Raw genomic sequence first — 19,338 nt, forward strand, 5'->3', positions numbered from 1 at the left:
TTCATACTAGTTCATCAACCATATGGTGATCTAAACCCAAAATAAAAGATTCCTCAATCAATATCTTTCAACAAATTTAATGGGTCTAGGGTCTTTACCAAGAACCCAAAACGGCAACTTTAATTTATTAAGCTGTTTAACAAGAACTCAAATGTATATCTCAAAACTAAAAGATAATTGAACTGAGAAATAAAAAAAGATTCTAGAGCTAGAAAAATATAAAAATGAAAAACAAAATAAAAAAATAATAATTGAATGCGGTTTTAAATTTTAGGTAAATTTGTTACACTCAAATTTCTCGTCGAAATTTCTTGACTTGAAAATTATGAGACAAATACAAGTATTTGATGAAGTGAGTGATGATCTCTGAAAATTTCTCTGATTAATTTCTTCAATTCGTCTTCAAGAGTCATAAACTTGGACTTAGTCTTGATCACGAACTTGCTTGATTTTCACGTCAAGGGTCTTAATGACTTAGTCTTGATCACAAACACTTGATCTTCACTTCAAGGGTCTTCACAACTTAGTCTTGATCACAAACGTGCTTGAACTTCGCGTCAAGGGTCTTCACGACTTAGTCTTGATCACGAACATTTGATCTTCGCTTCAAGGGTCTTCACAACTTAGTCTTGATCACGAACGTACTTGATCTTCGCTTCAAGGGTCTCAACGACTTATTCTTGATCACGAACATCGTATCTTGATCACGAACTTCGCTTGATATCTTGATCACGAACTTCGTTGTTGCTTGATCATGAACTTTGTATAAAAATAAAAAAAAAACCCAAGATTTCGCTATTCTATTATTGGGTCTTTTACTTTTTTTTTCTTTATTTTCTAATAGTTTTTGTTGAAAGAAGTAGAGAAGAGGGGCTTCGAAATTCCTCAAGCGAGGGGCTCAGGCAAGACAATTCAGTGGTTGTCCATAACAACCCATCGTTCAAGGTGACTGTATTGGGTTCAGATGGAAAAGGAATGTTTTTCGAAGGGGTGGAGGATTTTGTTGAGGGATCGAAGGATGATTCAGAGTTTGAAATGGATTACGATTTTGCAGAATCTGATGAAGAGAACTTCGAATATGGATCGATCGAAGGCTTCCCTTCAATCACGGTTTCTGATAAAAGGCAAGAAACGTTAGCCAGAAGATGGCAGAACGTCGTTATTGTGCAGATGCTCGATCGCGCGATTTCATACCGGATTCTGTGTGATAGAGTGGCTTCTATGTGGAAACCAAAAGGTAAATATGATATTGTGGATCTTAGCTGATAACAGATTCATTATTCGTTTTGTAGATCGAGAGGATTTTTTAAGAGCTTTATTGGACAGTCCTTGGGTAATTATGGGGCATTACTTAACTGTTCACCCCTAGACTCTAAATTTTTCAATAGATATGCAAGATCTAACTGCGGTAGCGGCTTGGGTTAGGTTTCTTGGTATTCCTTTTCACATATACCATAAATCTATTCTAAGAAGAATTACTTCGTTAATTGGCAAACTATTGAAGATAGATTATAATATAGGAGCAGAGAAGAGAGGCAAGTTTGCCAGAGTCACGGTTGAACTTGACCTTTTTAAACCATTGATTCCAAAATTCTTTTTGAATGGTAAAGAACAAAAAATTGTTTATAAAGGTCTGCCAAGGGTATGCTTCAATTACGGGGTATTTGGGCACACCAAAAAGGTTTGCTCGAATCATAGAGAACTTTCACCCACTAAGGCAACCGTTAACCCACAAGATCCAAAGGAAAGCCCAGGTGATTCCCCTTATGGCCCATGGATGCTTGTTTCTCGTAGAAAAACAAGAGGGATGGACAAAAAACTGAAGTCTACAGCCAATCAAAAATCTCAAGATCAAGGGGGAACGAGATCGAGATTTTTAGTGCTGGATACGATGGACAGTGGGATAGCTAATATAGATATTTTTGATGCACAACAATATATGCTCACCGATAAGGTACAGCCTAATCTCTTGAATAACCCTCATGACAGGAAAGTAAAGCGGCCTCTAAAGCCGATGTTAACAGTAATGGCTAATGGAGTAACTTCTAGTGGTGCCACCCCATTAACATCTTTGCCAGACACTACCTCAGTTCTACAAGCTACTAAGGAGATCGAGTTAGCTCCCAAGATTGACTTGAGAATTAATGGCTTTATGATTACTGATAAACTAGTTGAACAGGATGATCAGGTAATAATGGCGGATGAAGGTGATAGGAGGGACTACAACAAGGTGCAGGAAAGCAATAAACTGTTTGATGGTCGGCTACCTTGGTTCTTACCACAACGTGAACCAAATAATTTGCAAGCGGATGTTTGTGTGCCTACTATGACCACTCTTGATCAAACCAAACATTCTGCAGTTATACCTAAGGATAAAGCTGAAGATAACAGTGCGATAGTACATGCCATGGATAGTCGTAATACAAGGCTAACCAAAACAGAGTCGTGTGGAGGAGTTATTTTGTCGAAAGGAAAAGAGAAACAGGTAAGTAAGGCTGGGAATATCCGCTTACAACGATCTTCTTTGAAGAAAAAAGCCAGAGCTAAACACAATGGTTCTCACAGCCTCTCACCCTCTCTTTCCTTATTAAAGGAGAAAATTATTCAACCGAGCATTACTTCGATGGAGAGGAAGTTTAGAGTTGGAGATGGTGTGATAGCTGATGATGAATGTCAAATGAGCATGGAGACTGAGGTTAGTAAGGAGGCTACTCAAACCTCTCATTCTTGATATCCTTTCTTCTTATGGATTTGAAAATACTTGTGTAGAATTGTCAAGGGGCTGGGGATAGAGGATTTCCTCACTTTGCTAATGATTTACAGAGGATGCATCATTTCTCAATCATGGTCTTATTGGAGCCAAGGGTCAGCGGCATCACCGTAGACAAGGTAATACGTTCTATAAAATTTGACAGATCACATAGGGTTGAAGCAACTGGATTTTCAGGTGGCATATGGGTCTATGGATGGAACACTTGCAGATCTCAGTAATTCATAACCACGATCAATGTATCCATCTAAATGTCCGCGATGGGCTTGGCGGATGTTGGATATTAACAGCAATGTACGGACATCCAGATCACAAGTTTGGAAGAGCGTTATGGGAAGAATTATCTTCCTTTGCAAAACACGTCTCTGGTTCGTGGCTATTATCTGGGGACTTTAATGCCTTTCTTTATGCTCGTGATAAAGCTGGTGGTTCATCACAAGGCAGCAGACCTTGTTTATTTTTTCAGAGGTTTATTAATGCGTATAGTTTAATTGATCTTGGCTTTAAGGGCCTGAAATACACATGGAAGAAATGGTTGGTTTTTGAAAGGATTGATTGGGCAATATGTAACACTGACTGGAGGCTAAAATTTCATGAAGCAACTGTTCAACATATTCCTCGAATTAAATATGATCATAGACCATTATTATTATCATTAGAAGCGAGAGGGGTTGCAGATCAAAGTTAGAGATTTCAGTTCCAAGCTGCATGGCTTTCTTACTCAAAGTTTAGTAATTTTGTTAAACAAAATTGAGACTTTTCCTTCGATATTCAGGGTGCTTTGAAAAAGTTTTCTGATAGTGCTCGTGTATGGAACAAAGAGGTTTTTGGCAATATTTTCAGTCGAAAAAAACGGATTCTAGCAAGGCTAGGTGGTATTGAAAAGGAATTAGAAACTCAGCAATCGAGACACCTACAAGAGCTAGAAGTGAAGTTACGTAAAGAATATGAATTAATTACTCAACAGGAAGAGGTTTTTTGGTTGCAAAAATCCAAGGCAGACTCGCTTACCTTGGGGGACAAAAATAACAGGTATTTCCACCTCTAGGCAGTTAAAAGAATAAACAAGGCAAAGATCCTGCAACTACGGAATACGGATAGCACATGGATAGAAGGCCAGGAAGATGTTAGACTACATGCTGTTGAGTTCTTTCGAAAGTTGTATTCCAAGGATATGGAAACATTACGAGCATACCCCATTAAAGGTAGATTCCCTATTCTGAACAGAATAGGTTATGATAGATTGTTAGCGCCGATTTATGCCAAGGAAGTTCAAGAGGCCTTATTTGCCATGAAACCGATGAAAACCCCTGGTATCGATGGGATACATGCTTTGTTTTTCCAGAATCAGTGGAAGGTGGTGGGCTCGAGTGTGGTCAAGTACGTTCAGACAGTATTCACAAGCAGTAAGATAGGAAATGAGCTATGTAAATCTCTCATTGTCCTAATACCAAAATTAGCATCTCAAGAATATATCTCCCAATACAGATTTATCAGTTTATTACCATCATCTTCAAGGTATTAATGAAAGTAATAACTAACAAATTGAAACCTTATATGCATACACTTGTAGCAGAAACCCAATCAAGCTTCATCTTGGAGCGAGCAATCATAGATAATGTGATAGTGACTCAAGAAGTTATGCATTCCTTTAAAAGGAAGAAAGGTAAGGTGGGGTGGATGATGGTAAAAATTGATTTGGAAAAGGCTTACGATAGACTCCGTTGGGAATTCATACATGACACACTACTTGAGGCACATATACCTGGGCAAATTATTGATGTGTTGATTCAAAGTTGGAAATGATCTGAATGCTAGATCTTGTGGAATGGTATGCCATCGGAATCCTTTTCACCATATCGAGGTGTGAGACAAGGTGACCCACTCTCCCCATATCTGTTTGTTTTATGTATTGAAAGACTATCACATGCCATTAATATTGCAGTGGTGCAGGGGCTGTGGAAACCAATTAAATTAGGACGTCACTACCCTCTTATTTCTCTTCTTTTTTTCGCTGATGACCTCATCTTATTTGCTGAAGCTTCAGTTGATCAAATGGAGATTATTAACGGAGTATTGGGAGATTTTTGTGCGTGCTTAGGGGAGAAGGTAAATGTTCAAAAATCTTCCTTCTACTGTTCCGCGAATGTTTCTAGGGAGTGTATTGAGGATCTTATAAACATATCAGGCTTCTCTTATTCTATGAACTTAGGCACCTACCTAGGTGTACCACTATTTCAAGGTAGGAAAGGAATTATATCCTTAAGTTTTTAGAGGATAAAGTAATAAGTAAATTGAGTGGTTGGAAAGCCTCATCATTGTCCTTTGCGGGTAGACTTACGTTAGTTAAATCAGTACTATCTACTATTCTATATTATGTAATGCAAACAGTGTCGGTTCCTTTGGAATGTTGCAAACGAATTGAACGTTACTGTCGTAATTTTCTTTGGGGTGGAGATGCTGATCATAAACGCATTCATTTGATTAGATGGAATCAAATATGTAGACCGAAAGAGGAATGAGGGTTGGGAATAAAAAGGTTACAAGTGATGAACAATGCCTTCTTGATGAAACTGTTATGGCAGCTAGTGACTCGACCCAATACCCTTTGGGTTAGCATTCTTAGTGAAAAGTATAACTTCAATATTGATCGACGGCAGAGCTCAATCTATTGTCACGGAGCATCTCATACTTGGAATTCACTGAGTAAACTGTGGAGTGCTTTCAATAACAATTTACGTTAAGTCCTAGGCGATGGTCTTTCAACCTATTTTTGGAAGGACATTTGGGTGGAAGACACCCCTCTCTTCGAGTAGGGCCATGTTCCTAATATTGAGTTAAGCCAGAATTGTTGTGCTCGGAAGTTCTTATCAAATAATGGTGAGTGGGATCGAGGGAAGTTAGCGGACTGCTTACCTAGTGATCTAGTGAATAAGATCCTGATGATTCTTCTCCCATCTTTATGTTTCAAGCCGGATACACCGTACTAGGCTCCATCAGATTCAGGGATGTTTACTGCAGCATCAACATATGAGGTGTTGCGGAATGATTTTCTAAACTACATAGGTCAACAAAGCAGGAATTGGGCTACGGCGTGGAAATGGGATGGCCCCCAACGGATACGTATTTTCCTAGTGCAATGTCTCCATGGTAAGTTACTGACAAACCTTGAACGCAGTAGAAGAAATTTGTCGTCTTTGTCTACTTGTGCTTTATGCTCATTATCTGAAGAATCTGTCTTGCATCTCTTAAAAGACTATCCACACTCAAAAGAGGTATGGTTGAATTTGGGGTTACGAATGAACCATGGAAGTTTCTTTGATTTATTACTGTCAGATTGGCTACTAACTAATCTAAAGAATTATAATGTTCGTGTTGATGGTATTCCCTGGGCGATTCTATTTGGATATACTTGTTGGTATATTTGGAAGTGGAGGAATGTAAAAATTTTTGAAGGCAAGTTAGTCCCCATGGATAGGAAGTTATCGATGTTAAAAGGCTTAGCTACTGCATCATTTCATGCTGTCACAATTCCTTGCACATGTAGTAATCCGAATGGCTATAAAAGAGAAAGACTAGTAAGATGGTAGAACCCTCCGCAAGGTTGGGTGGCAGTGAACTCTGATGGTGCACTACGTCGTACTACTGGTCTGGCTGCTGCAGGTGGTGTTTTACGTGATTACAATGGTTTTTGGTTAGGTGGCTTTGCTGCAAAGTTGGGGAGGTGTTCTTCCTATATGGTCGATTTATGAGGAGTCTTACACAGCCTTCGTATAGCAAGGGATAAAGGATTTCGTAAGATATGGCTGCAGGTGGACAACAAAATCGTGGTTCAGGCAATCAACACCAATGTATCACATCCATGTGCAAATTCTGATCTACTAAACGCTATTCACAGTTTACTGCAGCTTAACTGGGAGGTAAAGATTTCTCATATTTATCGAGAACGAAATATGGTAGCTGATGGTATGGCCAACATAGGCTTTAGTTTAGATAATAGCTTTATTTTTTATGATGTTCCACCTCCGAAAATTAACTCTATGATGTTCAGTGACTTGTTGGGAGTATGTTTCCCAAGAATGTTTAGAAATTAATAAAAATTTTCGTTTTTTATAATAAAAAAATAAATAAATTAAAAAAAAACCGAGTTAAACATACATTTATTATGACAACAACAACGCATTCGCATAATATAAATAAGTCTCGGTTCAATAAAACTTGTGATCTGGCCCAAGTGAGTTGAAAGCCCAATTAATCCAGTCCGAAAATTTAACTAGTTATACTTCGAGCCGAGCTCTTGACCCGATAAATTCGACAAACAAAATCAGGAAGGGCTGCTCCTCTATCTTGATTGATTGATAAACATAAACATAAACCGCAGTGTGTTGCCACACTGGTCGATACAGCGTGAACCCCAAGCTAATATCAAATTTTCCATAAACCCTAATAGGCTAATTCCAAAGAAAGAAGCAAATCACAAATGTCAGGAGTCGGACCAATCTCGCAGGACTGGGAACCCGTGGTGATCCGCAAGAAGGCTCCCAACGCCGCTGCCAAGCGTGACGAGAAAGCCGTCAACGCCGCTCGACGAGCCGGCGCTGAGGTCGAAACCGTTAAAAAAGGTTTTCTTCTCCTGTTACAAAATAGATAAATATATATTTGCATGACTTTGATCCTCCCTTGGATATATCTGTTTTTTTATAAGCCTCTCGATATATCTGTCTTTTGTGTTAAATTCTAATATTTTAAAGCAAATTATTATGTAATAGTGAATTTGGATAAGATATTGTACTAAGTTGTATTGTTAAATTTTCTAGTAGCCTGTTTGGATTGACTGGAAAGATGAGAAAAGGAAGATACATAACGAGAAACAAATGATAATACTGCAAGTTATAAGATTGAATATTTAAAATTATGAAGACTTGTACCAATAGTTTTGTTGGGATTTTCTTTCCAATCAATTTGTTAAAAGAAAAACGCCAGAAGAAATTATGAAGATTTGAGAGTTGGATTACACGAAAGCAGACAATTACATTCTCTGCTTCTCCTTTTATTGCCTTACCTGTTATCGATTTGATGCACATCATTTTTCAAATATGCTAACTCTTTTATTTCCTTATTTCTTTTCTAATTCTTAGAATTCAAGAGGATTTTGAATTCACCTTAAATCTGTTCTATCCTAATTTTTTCTGTTCTTTTCCCTCAAAATGGGCTTCTAGGATGTTTATTATATTGTTGCCTTGTTTATTGCCTGGTCAGTTGCTCTTCACATCTTTTATATCTTTGCCTTGTATAGTAATGGTCTTTTAAACGCTGAAACTTTCTAATAGTTACTTAATTATATCTTCCTTTGTTGCAGCTACTGCTGGGACAAATAAAGCTGCCTCTAGCAGCACCACTTTAAACACAAGGAAGTTGGATGATGAGACAGAGAACCTTGCTCGTGAGTTCATTGTACCTTTTGTACTTCCCAATACTTTATAGTTTAAAATTTACTGAATTCTTGTCATGGACTGTGGGTCTTGATTTTCTTCAGCAACATTGAGCTCATAACTGCTAAATTACCTTCATGATTTTTCTTAATCATGCTGTAGCAATTTGCAGTTGGTATTTGAAATGTTTGCTTCGGTGTATTACATAGGACGATGTTTTAGACATTTGTTAATAGATGAATAGAAAGATTAAAATCCCCATTAAATTTGATAATGCGAAAGAAAAATAGAATACTGTGAGTGATGCCTTCTTACAAGGAAAGAAAATAGGTTCGTTTGTTTTTTCCCCCCATGTCTAGCAAACGGGTGTAATTGTTACAAATATCTTGTGCCCACTTTTAGTTTGATATTGGGGTTTTTGTTTTCTCTATCTGTTCCCCGTTTCATTGATATTAAAGTGAAAATGATGTATTTTACTTGTTACTCGTCAATGATATTGTATGTTCTATACTTTGCTGACAATGGGCAAGGCATGCTTTGGTCATGTGAAATCTTTTACATCCTCTTAATCTAATTTAATCAATATTCTCTTTACATGAGACACTTATTTGGTTGTCATGCTTTCATTATCAACTAGACACTGCTATATTGTGCATGTTTCTGCTTTGCTTTTGGCATATTTCTTTTGCTTAAGCAAGATATGGGCCATATGGCTTAAAATCTGTACTTCGTTTGCTTGTTTTGCTGATAAAATTTGTTGGAATGATTTTGTCAATTTTTTTGCCCTTTTCACCCTTTCTTTGGGTGCTTGCAGTGTGTAATATTTTTGAGCAAATTACACATAAAACTCGTCATTTTTGAGAAAATAACTTCGTACATTACATTTTCTAACGTTTTAGTTTACACCTTGTGGTTTTTTGGGTACTTTACAGGGGTTATACTTTTAGAACTTCTATTAGCAGAATGGCAATTGTTAAAATAAAAATCAAGTTACGAAACTATATAGGTAAATTCGTTAGGTTGATATATGGCTGCAAATACATTTCTACCATTCTTTTGCTTAGATTAAGATTAAATTGAACCTTTAAAATACTTATAATGGTAGTCTGGTAATTTGCTCTATGTGTCATTAGCCTTAGGTAATTAAAAAGCAATGCATAGGGTGTTAACCACGGGTATGGGATAGGCAGGTTCAGCCAGTTCATAAATTGGTTAAGAAATATTACCCATTTGCTCTTTCTGGCCTTTTTAATTTGTATTTGTAAGCCCAGCCATTACCTAATCATATAGGCTGTGTCCAACCTGCCTATCAAATTTTATGAAATATATTGTTAACTTTGAAACTAAAAGTGAACAAAATATGAGTTTGAAATCATAACAATTTTTAGTAACTTTGCTAAAAAACGAGCAAGACTGATTTCTGTAATCAATTACATATGTGTTACTATTTCTGTAATCCATTGAATGTATAATCAGTTGTTATTGAGATATCAAATCCCATGGATTTGTTGTCTTTAAGGGATGGAATTTTCTTGTTTTTGTTCCTTCATTTTTTTCTTTCTTCTCTTTTGCTTGTTCCTTTATTTCTGTTAACAAATGTCATTGGCGAGACATTTGCAATGATGATGTCTCATGTAATGGGGCCACAATTGGTTCCATCCTTCATTGGCCTGGAGTGTGAAGGTTAGGTTGGAATCCTGCTAGCATTGGCCTGGAGCTATGGGACCTGATTTTAACTTGGTCTAGCTAGTCAGGAGCACAAGGGCCAAATTTGGTGGTTTTAGGCTTGCATTTTAGATGAAAGGGGTTGATGTAAGAGGAAAGAGGAATGGAAATAAGGGTAAATTGCCACTGTACTTTATGCTATTATTCAATGTCATACTGTACTTTTATTCTTTTTATTTGGTTAAATTCACTCACTGAACTTCTATTTAGTTCAAATTTGATCATAAATTAGTGAATTGAACCAAATGAAAGTATAGTGACAACTTTAAATATCGGTTCGAAGTGTGGTGGCAAATTTGATATTTATCTCAAGAAAGAAAGAAAAAAAGAAAGAAAAAGAACAAAAAGGAAATCCAAATAAGTTGCCCATTATCCATGGGTGCCCATTTGTAACCTTGTTGTGGATGGACCATTCAGTGTGCCTATTCAGTACCCATTTAATTAATGGATTGGTTGAGCGGATAAATGTTAGCACAAGTGTGGTTAGGGAAATGGGCATGGACAAAAATATTGGCACGGTTGGTGTTGAAGTAACTTTTGAAACCGCTTGGTTAGAAGTGTAACTTTTTTACTCTTATTTGTGTTTATGCTTACATGTTATATGACATTGATTGCAGATGACCGAGTCTCCTCCGATCTGAAGAAAAATATAATGCAAGCTCGGATGGATAAGAAGATGACCCAGGCTCAACTTGCTCAAGTGACTATCTTACCCTCCCTTTCCTCTTTGTTCCCCTCGAATATGTGTTTGTTGACCTCCAGTAATGAGTAATTTTGTTTATCTTTTTGAACTTGGTAGATGATCAATGAAAAGCCACAAGTTATTCAGGAATATGAATCTGGGAAAGCTATTCCAAATCAACAGATAATTTCCAAGCTGGAGAGGGCTCTCGGGACCAAACTTCGTGGGAAGAAATGAACTTAGCCTTGGTAATAAAAAGTAAATGTGTTGTGTGTGATGTTGCACCCTACTTTATAAACTTACGAGGTGGTTTAGTAATTTTGTGTAGGAACCACTTGATGTCCATGTAAGTCCATTGCCGGAGTGGTATAACGACCTGCGGAACTAATAATGATATTTGCATAATTTGCAGTTGTTGCGTTACATTCCTGCCTCCAACTTCACTTGTGAGAGTATGACTAATGATCAGCTTGATGCATGGTATTATAGTCTCACCGTAATAAATTGTTATATATGGACTTTTATTTGCAGATCATTGGTAAATGATGCAGTTTGTAGGTTTAAACTGTTGATCAATCTGTTGGTCCAATCGATATTTGAATATTTCGCATGTGGGGAATGAGGACTGCTGGTTTGAGCAGGGTCTATCTCTGATGGGAATTAGCTATTGCCTGTTGCTAAACAATGCATGTTCTGGTAATCGAAAATAACAGTTTAATTTTATTTGATAAGAAAAATTCAATAACTCCAATTCGCTCGATTCAAATCTAAGTTCAGATTCGAAATCAAAACTATTATAACTTCAATATTAATTCGAATAAAAGTAAAAAATATAAATTAATACAAACTATTAGTTTATTAATTTTTAACAATGAAAAAAATATAAAATTTCTTTTTTTTTTATTCTTGTATTTCTAACTGTTATATAACATTGTTTTATTATTAGATTCTTGTTGTGATTAAGAAAATGTAACAACAAAATTTTCTTGTTATAATTAAATGCTTGTTTGGTTCTGTTTTTTTTTTTTTCAGCTTATTTATTTATTTTAAATGTAAAAGTCAAGTTAAATAGAATTTTGAGAAGTTTTTAAAATTTTTTTTCAAGAATAAAATTTTAAAAAAGAGTTTTAAAGCTTCAGAAAGAAGTTTTCTTTTCTCTTTTTTTTAAAATACGTCAATTTTTTAAGAGAATTTTTCTTTTTGTTCTTAAAATGTCTTTATCTATTAAAAATAATCCTAATATCACTCTCTTATAAAATATCTCCTCTCTTAAGAGATCTCTCTCCTCTCCCTTACACAAATCTCGATCTCTCTTTTCTACCTCTCTCTACAAAGAGTATTAAAAAAAAAAATCAAAGACCCAGTAAATAGGTAATTTTAATTAAAATTATAGCATATAATAAGTTGTTTTGTCAAACAACTTATTTATAAAAAAGCAGTTATAAAAATAAATTTATCAAACAGTTTGACTTTAATTTTAAAAGTTAATATTTTTCATAATAATTTTATAATAACTTTTAAATTAAAAAAAGTCAAGGTAATCAGGTATTTTAGTGTTTACTATTATTTCATTTTAAAATATTTTCTTTTTATTTTTATTTCTTTACAGAAATTACTAACTTCAAAAAGAAATTCATATACTAGAAAAATAATTAATGATATAGTTAATTGTGACATTTACTGTTAAATATATCACATCATTCAATCTTAAATAAATATTAGATAGTTATCATACATATTTGGTATTTAAAAAATGTACAAATTTGAAAATAAAAAAAATGTGCAACTAGCACCACGCACTTTCAAATCATATACCATGCATGTTAATTACTCAACTAATTTACATGGCATTTGACCAATGTTATTTTGTCATGTGTCTGTCATATGGAACTATCAACATCGTTTTCAACACTAATAAAAACAATAAAATGGATTTTTTTAATCCAGATTATAAAAATCTTATCTAATAACGACCAACTGTTGGATGCCATGTGGACTTTCACAAAATATTTAATATTTTATTGAGCACATGATCAGTAAATGGAAATTCACATCTTACATCATTCAAGAGATTGATATATGATAATACCGAAAACAAGCATAAATGATAAAATTAAGGCAATTATTTAAAAAAGCATAAATGTGTTAATTTTTTTTCTCTGATTCAAGTCGTGCTACTGTTGATGATGATTGCGCTTAATACTAATTAAGGGAAAGTTAACTTGTTGCTGCTATTTTGCTTTAAGGATGATTCAATTTTTCTGGTCTTGAGTTTGGCGGTTCATGCGTTTATATTAAAAGATTATATAAATCCCTTTAATTTGTTCTGTTTCTCTAGAATTCTCCCTTTAATTTCCTACTAATAGCGGGATGCATGCTGTTGGGAATGGCCCTCGATTAGACGTGAATAATATTTATAGTACATAAGGAACTAAATTATTAAATAAATAGGACATTATTAATAAATTGATATGTCATTAATTATTAATATCAAACAAAAGTGTTGACACTAATACTATCTTCGTTTGTTGTGTTCAATAAATGTATCATAATTGTAAATTCATGTATTTTTCCTTTGTCCTTTTTGGTAAGATGTTATGAGAATATCTTATGCAAATGAATTTTTTTGATCGTTTATTACCTAAATTATCTTATTTTATTTATTGATAAAATGAGAATATGCCATTCATTTTTTATATTGTCAAACAATTAAGCATTTCTTAAATAAATGCGAAAATTTTTTGTTGCGACGGAGTTGTTGAGTACGTAATCTTCAGATTACATTTATGCACTATAATTTTAATTGCTTTATCTATCATCCACAGATGTTTGCTTAGTTTTTTCTGCAGATTCACATATTCTTCTTTGTAGACGATTACAAGAGTTGAGCACGGCTTAGTGCATGTATCAACTGTCTCTACCATTACAGATATCTACAAATGCATACTTACAGATAGTAATCTTAATTTTGTTCAAAGACTAAATGGGATTAATTATCAGCATGTATGAAATGTTTTTTAACTTAGCACTCAAACCTTCGACAACATTTATTAATATATTTTTTCGTAAACATTTTATTTGATCTGGACGTAACGCACGGGATCAACCTAATTTTTACGAAGACATAACACTTAAACTCACAACTCTCTTACTTTCTTTCCTTTAATATTTTCAATTTAGAATAATTGAGTTGAATAATTAAGGTGAGACCACCTTTTATCTTCCTCAACCATTTGTTATGATCATAACTTGATCGAATTTAAAATTTCCTCCATACAAAAGGAAACCAGAAAGGCTACTTTGTAGAGCTCAACATCTTACATGCCATTTGACACATACATGGACGAAAGAAATCTCCCCCGGAACAGGAATTGCGGTACTAAGTAAGAGTTAAATTTCGGGGACAAGCAAATCCTCATCGCTGGAAGCCATTATCCACTCTCCATCTTCAGTTTTGATGAGTCCTTTGTTCTTCTCTACCCACCAGGACCCTGGCACCAGCAACTCATCTTTCAGAAACGCACAAGACTTGTTCACCAAAGCCAAACTCCTCTTCACTTTCAGCTCGAACTCTCCATCTTCACCGTTCCACCCCGCCACTATATGCAACATAGCCTGCAAATTATGCCAGTCACCGTTGTTCTTCGAGTCCTTCAAGCTCGGTGATTTCCTTGTGTCAATAATCAGCTCGGTTCCTGTATTGACGTACCCCAGTAACTCGCCCGGATAGCGAGGGATTACATCAATGGTGTTCTTCGTGTGCAAAATCTTCAGATTTAGATGCCTTTTCAGCCTCTCATTGAAAGCCTTGTCTCCGACTTGTGGGCAACCGAACACGAAAGCTGTCACCGGAATATCGTGGATACAATTCTCCACCGTATCAAAAGCACTTAAAACTGCTAAACTAGCCCCCAAACTATGGCCCGTAAAAACTATAGTTGGATTTTCATCTTTATATTGCTCTCTCAACTTCATAATCTTACCCAAAAGTTGCTTCCTTGCGCTTAGTTTTGTGAATGGTGATTTTGGGTCGTCGGAGGTGTAAAGCGTAAGCCACCCAAACATTACATTAGGGGTCTGCTGGCTTTCATCATTGCTACTTTTACCTTGTTTGTTCTGTTCACTATCTCCAAACTTGTCATTCAACAAGCATTCCGCAGACTCAGGCTTTCCTTTAAAAACGTTAACCCACTCGTAGTCTCTGGTAGTCCCGCGCCACACAACGTAGATCTGACGTCGGCCAAAAGCTTTGCTTCTTTCATCTGAAGTGACGGCGATGTAGCCAATCCAGTTGGACTCGCGGTCCCAAGACTCCCGGGAGTGAGAGTGGAGAAGCAAGGATTCAGGGACGCTGACGCGAGCAGTGGCATAAAGAAAATTAGTTATTACATAATCAGAAGCCGAGTCAAGCATGACCTTCTCGAATAAAGTGGACTTGCCATAGCGGCTGGTGCCGCAATACTTTGAGTTTTGGTCGTTGACGAAAGAATCGTAGGTGGCTTGGCAGAAGTCGCCACAGCGGAGGAGGAGTTTGCGCAGAGAGAGATTGAGAGGATCAAGAAGAGATTCCCAGTCGTTGCTTCCAATGAGTTCCTCCCAAGATGGCTCTTGGGCGGTGGTCGCCATGGAGGAATCCGTATCAAGGACCAAGATTAAGAGCGTAGTCTAGTAATGAGAAACATTGGTGCTTAATGGTAGGATAAATAGTGGATGGTCATTACAGTCTTGTGATTCCATCCATAAGATTTTATTGGCTTAGATGTTGAAAGAAATTGTCTGTTTTGCCTTTATTATTAGAGCATGCGGAGAATGTGATTGCTTATCCAAACTCTCTGATCCACTCTATCTCTACCACAAGTACACAACTCCCTCTTAAGGCCGGCCAAATGCTTGGATTCCTAGATTACTTTGAATTCAGATTTACTTTAAACTCAGTTTGATAATTGTGAAAAATGACTTCTAAAGTTAAATTGATCGTTTTCTAAAATTTAGAAGGGAAAAATAGTTTCAAATCAATGAAAAACTTACGCAAAACACAGGAAAATTATATTCCCCTTTTTACACCGTAATACATTGATGTTCATCTTACTTGTTCAGACCATTTTTAATTGATTTTTAACTGTTTTATTCTTGTAAAATTTTCTGTTGGGTTTCTGGTTACCAAATCAGGCTCAACACCGATCATATCTATGGATTCAACACAGGTACTTCTGTCCGTCTCTATGTGCGTGACTATTGGACTTAGGGGTGCAGTGCAGTTTTAGTTGTTGTTTTCTCCCCTGGCCCTTTCGTTTTCTTCTTTGTCTTTCAACATGGTTAGCTATTGGGCCAATGGCGGAGTCAGATTTCACACTTGGAAGACGAACAAGAGGTGAACCGATAGTAGGCTTTGAGGTAGCGAGATTTGGAAAATAAATTTATTATAATAGATTTTATTTTAATTTTTTATTAAAATTAATTGTTGACTAATTATTGTGTATCTCATCAAATAAAAAAATTATTGTAAAACTAAAATTCTAAAATCTTAAAAAATAATAAAAATATATTATAAAATTTTAAAGTTTTTAAATACGAATCCCGACTAACCCCATTCCCTCCCCACTGAATTGGGCAACAAGCGAGTCAAAAAGGTCAAATTTGACACTAGCAGTACTCTAGCCGCAGTATTGTAGGCTCGCTTGGTAAAGGCATGATTTGGGGCCAACGGTGCTAGTTTAACTCTCCTAGTTCTTAACCGGCGCCACAAGGCATGCTATAGCAGAGATGGTCTCCGTCAAGGCTTTGTGGCTAAAGTTAAGAGCGAATTTAAGATTTCTAATGAAGCCTCTTGCAATATTTCTTTTGCATCCATAGCTGCTGCTTCAACTCTGGAAATGAACCAGAGCTTAACTCTTACTCCCGCTTGGTCTTGGTGCACAAACAACCAAATACAGTAAATGCCATCATATCTGTCTGGAACATTTACTCAGTCAGTCATCAATCATTAGCATTTTTCCTTCTGTGGAGCCCACGGACATATACTGCATCGACAAGACTTTTTTTTTCTTTGAACTTTTGAGCTAATTTTTGTATAAATACTATGAGTTTAAAATGACAAAAATTTGTAGTATATAAAAGTTCACATAAAATGGAAATTAGTTAGGTCCTCGAGGGACACCACAAGAACTAGAGCTACAGATACATGGAGGGTTTATGATATAAAATTATTAATTTTATGTACATTTTCAAAGTTCAATGAATTATATATAAAATAATATAGCACTTTCCAACCTTTACACTTGTTATTGTTTATAACTTTTTTTATTTTAAAAAGAGCAAAAAAATTTAAACTTACCTCATTAATTAAGCGAGAAAATACATGCTCCTCAAATGCTCTTATATGCTTTTTTCGTACTTCGACTGTTCTCATGTTTTCGCAGCAATTGCTATCCCATAAATAATCTCCTTAAAGACCATGATTTAAAATTAATTAAAAAAAAGAAACAAACAAACAAAAGCTAGAGGGATAGGCATTTGACCTACACGGATAGGCATGATTTCGCAGCAAATTGACCCACAGCAAGACAGTGATCTAAGCAAATAGTCAGGTTTCAGGGATAGGCATGTCCTCATCAGTTTGTGGAGCCATGACCCACTCTCCATCTTCATTCCTCACAAGCCCTTTGTTCTTCTCCACCCACCATGACTCTGGCACCAAGCACTCATCTTTCAGAAACGCACAAGACTTATTCACCAAGGCCAAACTTCTCTTCACTTTCAGCTTAAACTCTCCTTCCTCTCCATTCCACCCTGCTACTATGTGCAACATAGCCTGTAAATTATGCCAATCGCTGGGATTCTTCGAGTCCTTCAGGCTTGGCGACTTCCTTGTATCAATTACCAGCTCCGTTCCCATATTAACATACCCCAACAACCGGCTAGGATAGTGGGGAATGAGATCAATTGAGTTCTTTATATGCAATACACTAACATTTGGATACTTTTTCATCCTCTCATCGAAAGCCTTATTTCCAACCTGTGGGCAACCAAAAACAAAAGCCGCCACCGGAATATCATCGGCCACACCATTCTCAGCCACATCGAAAGCACTTATAACCGATAAGCTAGCTCCCAAGCTATGCCCGGTAAACACTATACTTAGATTTTCATTTTTATATCTCTCTTTCAACTCTTTAATCTTCCCCAAAAGCTGTGTCCTTGCACTTACTTTTGTAAAAGGTGACTTGGGATCGTCAGAAATGTAAATCGTCAGCCAACCAAGCATCACTTTAGGCTTCTTCTCACTATCATCATCGCTATCACTGCTGCTACTTGTATCATCTTTTTCCTTGTTAGTACTACTAGTGTTTTCGTTGACTCGCAAAAGGGGTTTTGCAGACTCAAGCTTTGCACCAAGAACATTAACCCACTCATAGTCTCTCGTAGTTCCTCGCCACACTACGTAGATCTCGCGACGACCCAGAGCTTCTGTCCTTTCATCGGACGTCGTGGCGATGTAGCCAATCCAGTTTGATTCGCGGTCCCAGGACTCCCGGGACTTGGAGTGGAGCAAGAACGCTTCAGGGAGACTGACCCGAGCAGTGGCATACAGAAAAGATTCCACTCTGTAATCGGAGGCAGATTCCAGCATGACTTTGTCGAAGAAAGTGGGCTTGCCATAGCGGCTGGTGCCGCAGAACTTGGAGTTTTGGTCGTTGTTGAAGGCGTCATACGTGGCCTGGCAGAAGTCGCCACAGCGGAGGATGTGCTTGCGAAGTGAGAGGTTGATAGGATGAAGAAGAGAGTCCCAGTTTTTGCTTCCAAGGAGTTGTTGCCATGATGGTTCTGGTTCTTGATTTGTGGCCATGAGAGCAACTAAGAGATCACCGGGCTTCAAGTTTTAACGGTGAGGGGAAAGGTAGGGACAATTTTACGAGATGAAAAAGCAAAATGCTGATGACAATATGGCATGGGCCCACCACTAAAGATGATTGTTTTCAAAAGCGTTGGGAAAATTAATTAATTAGCCAAGTCGCACAAATAATTAAAAACCTTCCCATTATTTTTTTTACAAACATTGCTCTTATGTTCCCTTTTTTTTATATTAAAGATACAATAAGGGGGAGGTTTGGTATGGTGTAAGTTGGCTACATTTCCTGCAATTTAAATAATTTAGATATGGAAAAGTCTTCTTCGTTGTAAAGTCATCGCAAAGAGTCGAGGAATGTTATTCCCTTCTTCCACCAAGGGAAAGTAACTTTCCCTGAATGATAAAGTTATAAAATTTTTTTTTGACAAATTGTCCTCACCTCTAGTGTTGATTTTTTTTTAAGGTAAAATATCTTATATTTTTAAGTTTTAATTAAAATTTCAAATGAGTTCATTAATTTTTTAAGTAGATATGTTATCAAAAAATTAAACATCATTAACAGAAATTATAAAATAATTAAAATATTTTTTCATTAATTTAAAAAATTATTGTTATTTTTAAAAAAAAAATAAAAAAAGGACCCTAAAAAGTGTTCTCTTATTTTTTTAAAATTAATAAAAATTATATAATAATAATTTTTAACATTAATAAACGTTAAAATTATTATTTCAATATTATCATGTTATCAGGTTAACGAAAATATTAACAATTGGTTAACGGCTGTACTTATATATCTAATAAATATATTTTTTGAAACGAAATATTTATTTCGAATATTAGTAAGAATTTCTATTAAAACTTAAAAGCTTCGCTTCTTCTT

At 36.0% G+C, this 19,338-nt stretch overlaps 2 protein-coding genes and 1 pseudogene across 5 annotated transcripts; 1 reads left to right on the forward strand and 2 right to left on the reverse strand.

Annotated features, from left to right (window-relative positions):
• The first annotated feature begins 7,071 nt into the window (after positions 1 to 7,071).
• Positions 7,072 to 11,139, forward strand: MBF1A (multiprotein bridging factor 1A). Of its 4 annotated transcripts, none has more exons than XM_088802598.1 (5): positions 7,072 to 7,392; positions 8,130 to 8,213; positions 10,545 to 10,627; positions 10,727 to 10,857; positions 11,022 to 11,139. In XM_088802598.1, exons 1-4 carry the CDS (start codon positions 7,251 to 7,253, stop codon positions 10,844 to 10,846), a joined length of 429 nt encoding a protein of 142 aa, XP_088658724.1. In that variant the 5' UTR covers positions 7,072 to 7,250; the 3' UTR covers positions 10,847 to 10,857; positions 11,022 to 11,139. The 4 variants fall into 4 exon arrangements, with proteins under 4 accessions (XP_088658724.1, XP_088658721.1, XP_007048711.2 ...); XM_088802595.1 differs by having other exon boundaries at positions 10,925 to 11,032; XM_007048649.3 differs by having other exon boundaries at positions 10,938 to 11,032.
• A 2,754-nt stretch (positions 11,140 to 13,893) lies between these two features.
• Positions 13,894 to 15,297, reverse strand: LOC18612066 (phospholipase A1-IIdelta pseudogene; annotated as a pseudogene).
• A 1,671-nt stretch (positions 15,298 to 16,968) lies between these two features.
• On the reverse strand, positions 16,969 to 18,690 carry LOC18612067 (phospholipase A1-IIdelta-like). The gene has a single exon (XM_088803105.1). The coding sequence runs from the start codon at positions 18,453 to 18,455 to the stop codon at positions 17,193 to 17,195; it is 1,263 nt and encodes a 420-aa protein (XP_088659231.1). The 5' UTR covers positions 18,456 to 18,690; the 3' UTR covers positions 16,969 to 17,192.
• Positions 18,691 to 19,338: the final 648 nt, after the last annotated feature.

Source organism: Theobroma cacao, chromosome 1, assembly GCF_053813885.1.
Source record: "Theobroma cacao isolate CCN51 chromosome 1, ASM5381388v1, whole genome shotgun sequence".
In the NCBI taxonomy this organism is placed as follows: Eukaryota; Viridiplantae; Streptophyta; class Magnoliopsida; order Malvales; family Malvaceae; genus Theobroma; species Theobroma cacao.

What these genes read in the sequence shown, in the direction of transcription:
- MBF1A (XM_088802598.1), top strand. Translation starts at nt 7,251, where the DNA reads ATGTCAGGAGTCGGACCAATCTCGCAGGACTGGGAACCCGTGGTGATC. An exon ending in GGTCGAAACCGTTAAAAAAG is followed by an intron (nt 7,393 to 8,129) that starts GTTTTCTTCTCC and finishes CCTTTGTTGCAG; the next exon opens with CTACTGCTGGGACAAATAAA. An exon ending in TGAGACAGAGAACCTTGCTC is followed by an intron (nt 8,214 to 10,544) that starts GTGAGTTCATTG and finishes CATTGATTGCAG; the next exon opens with ATGACCGAGTCTCCTCCGAT.
- LOC18612067 (XM_088803105.1), bottom strand. Translation starts at nt 18,455, where the DNA reads ATGGCCACAAATCAAGAACCAGAACCATCATGGCAACAACTCCTTGGA.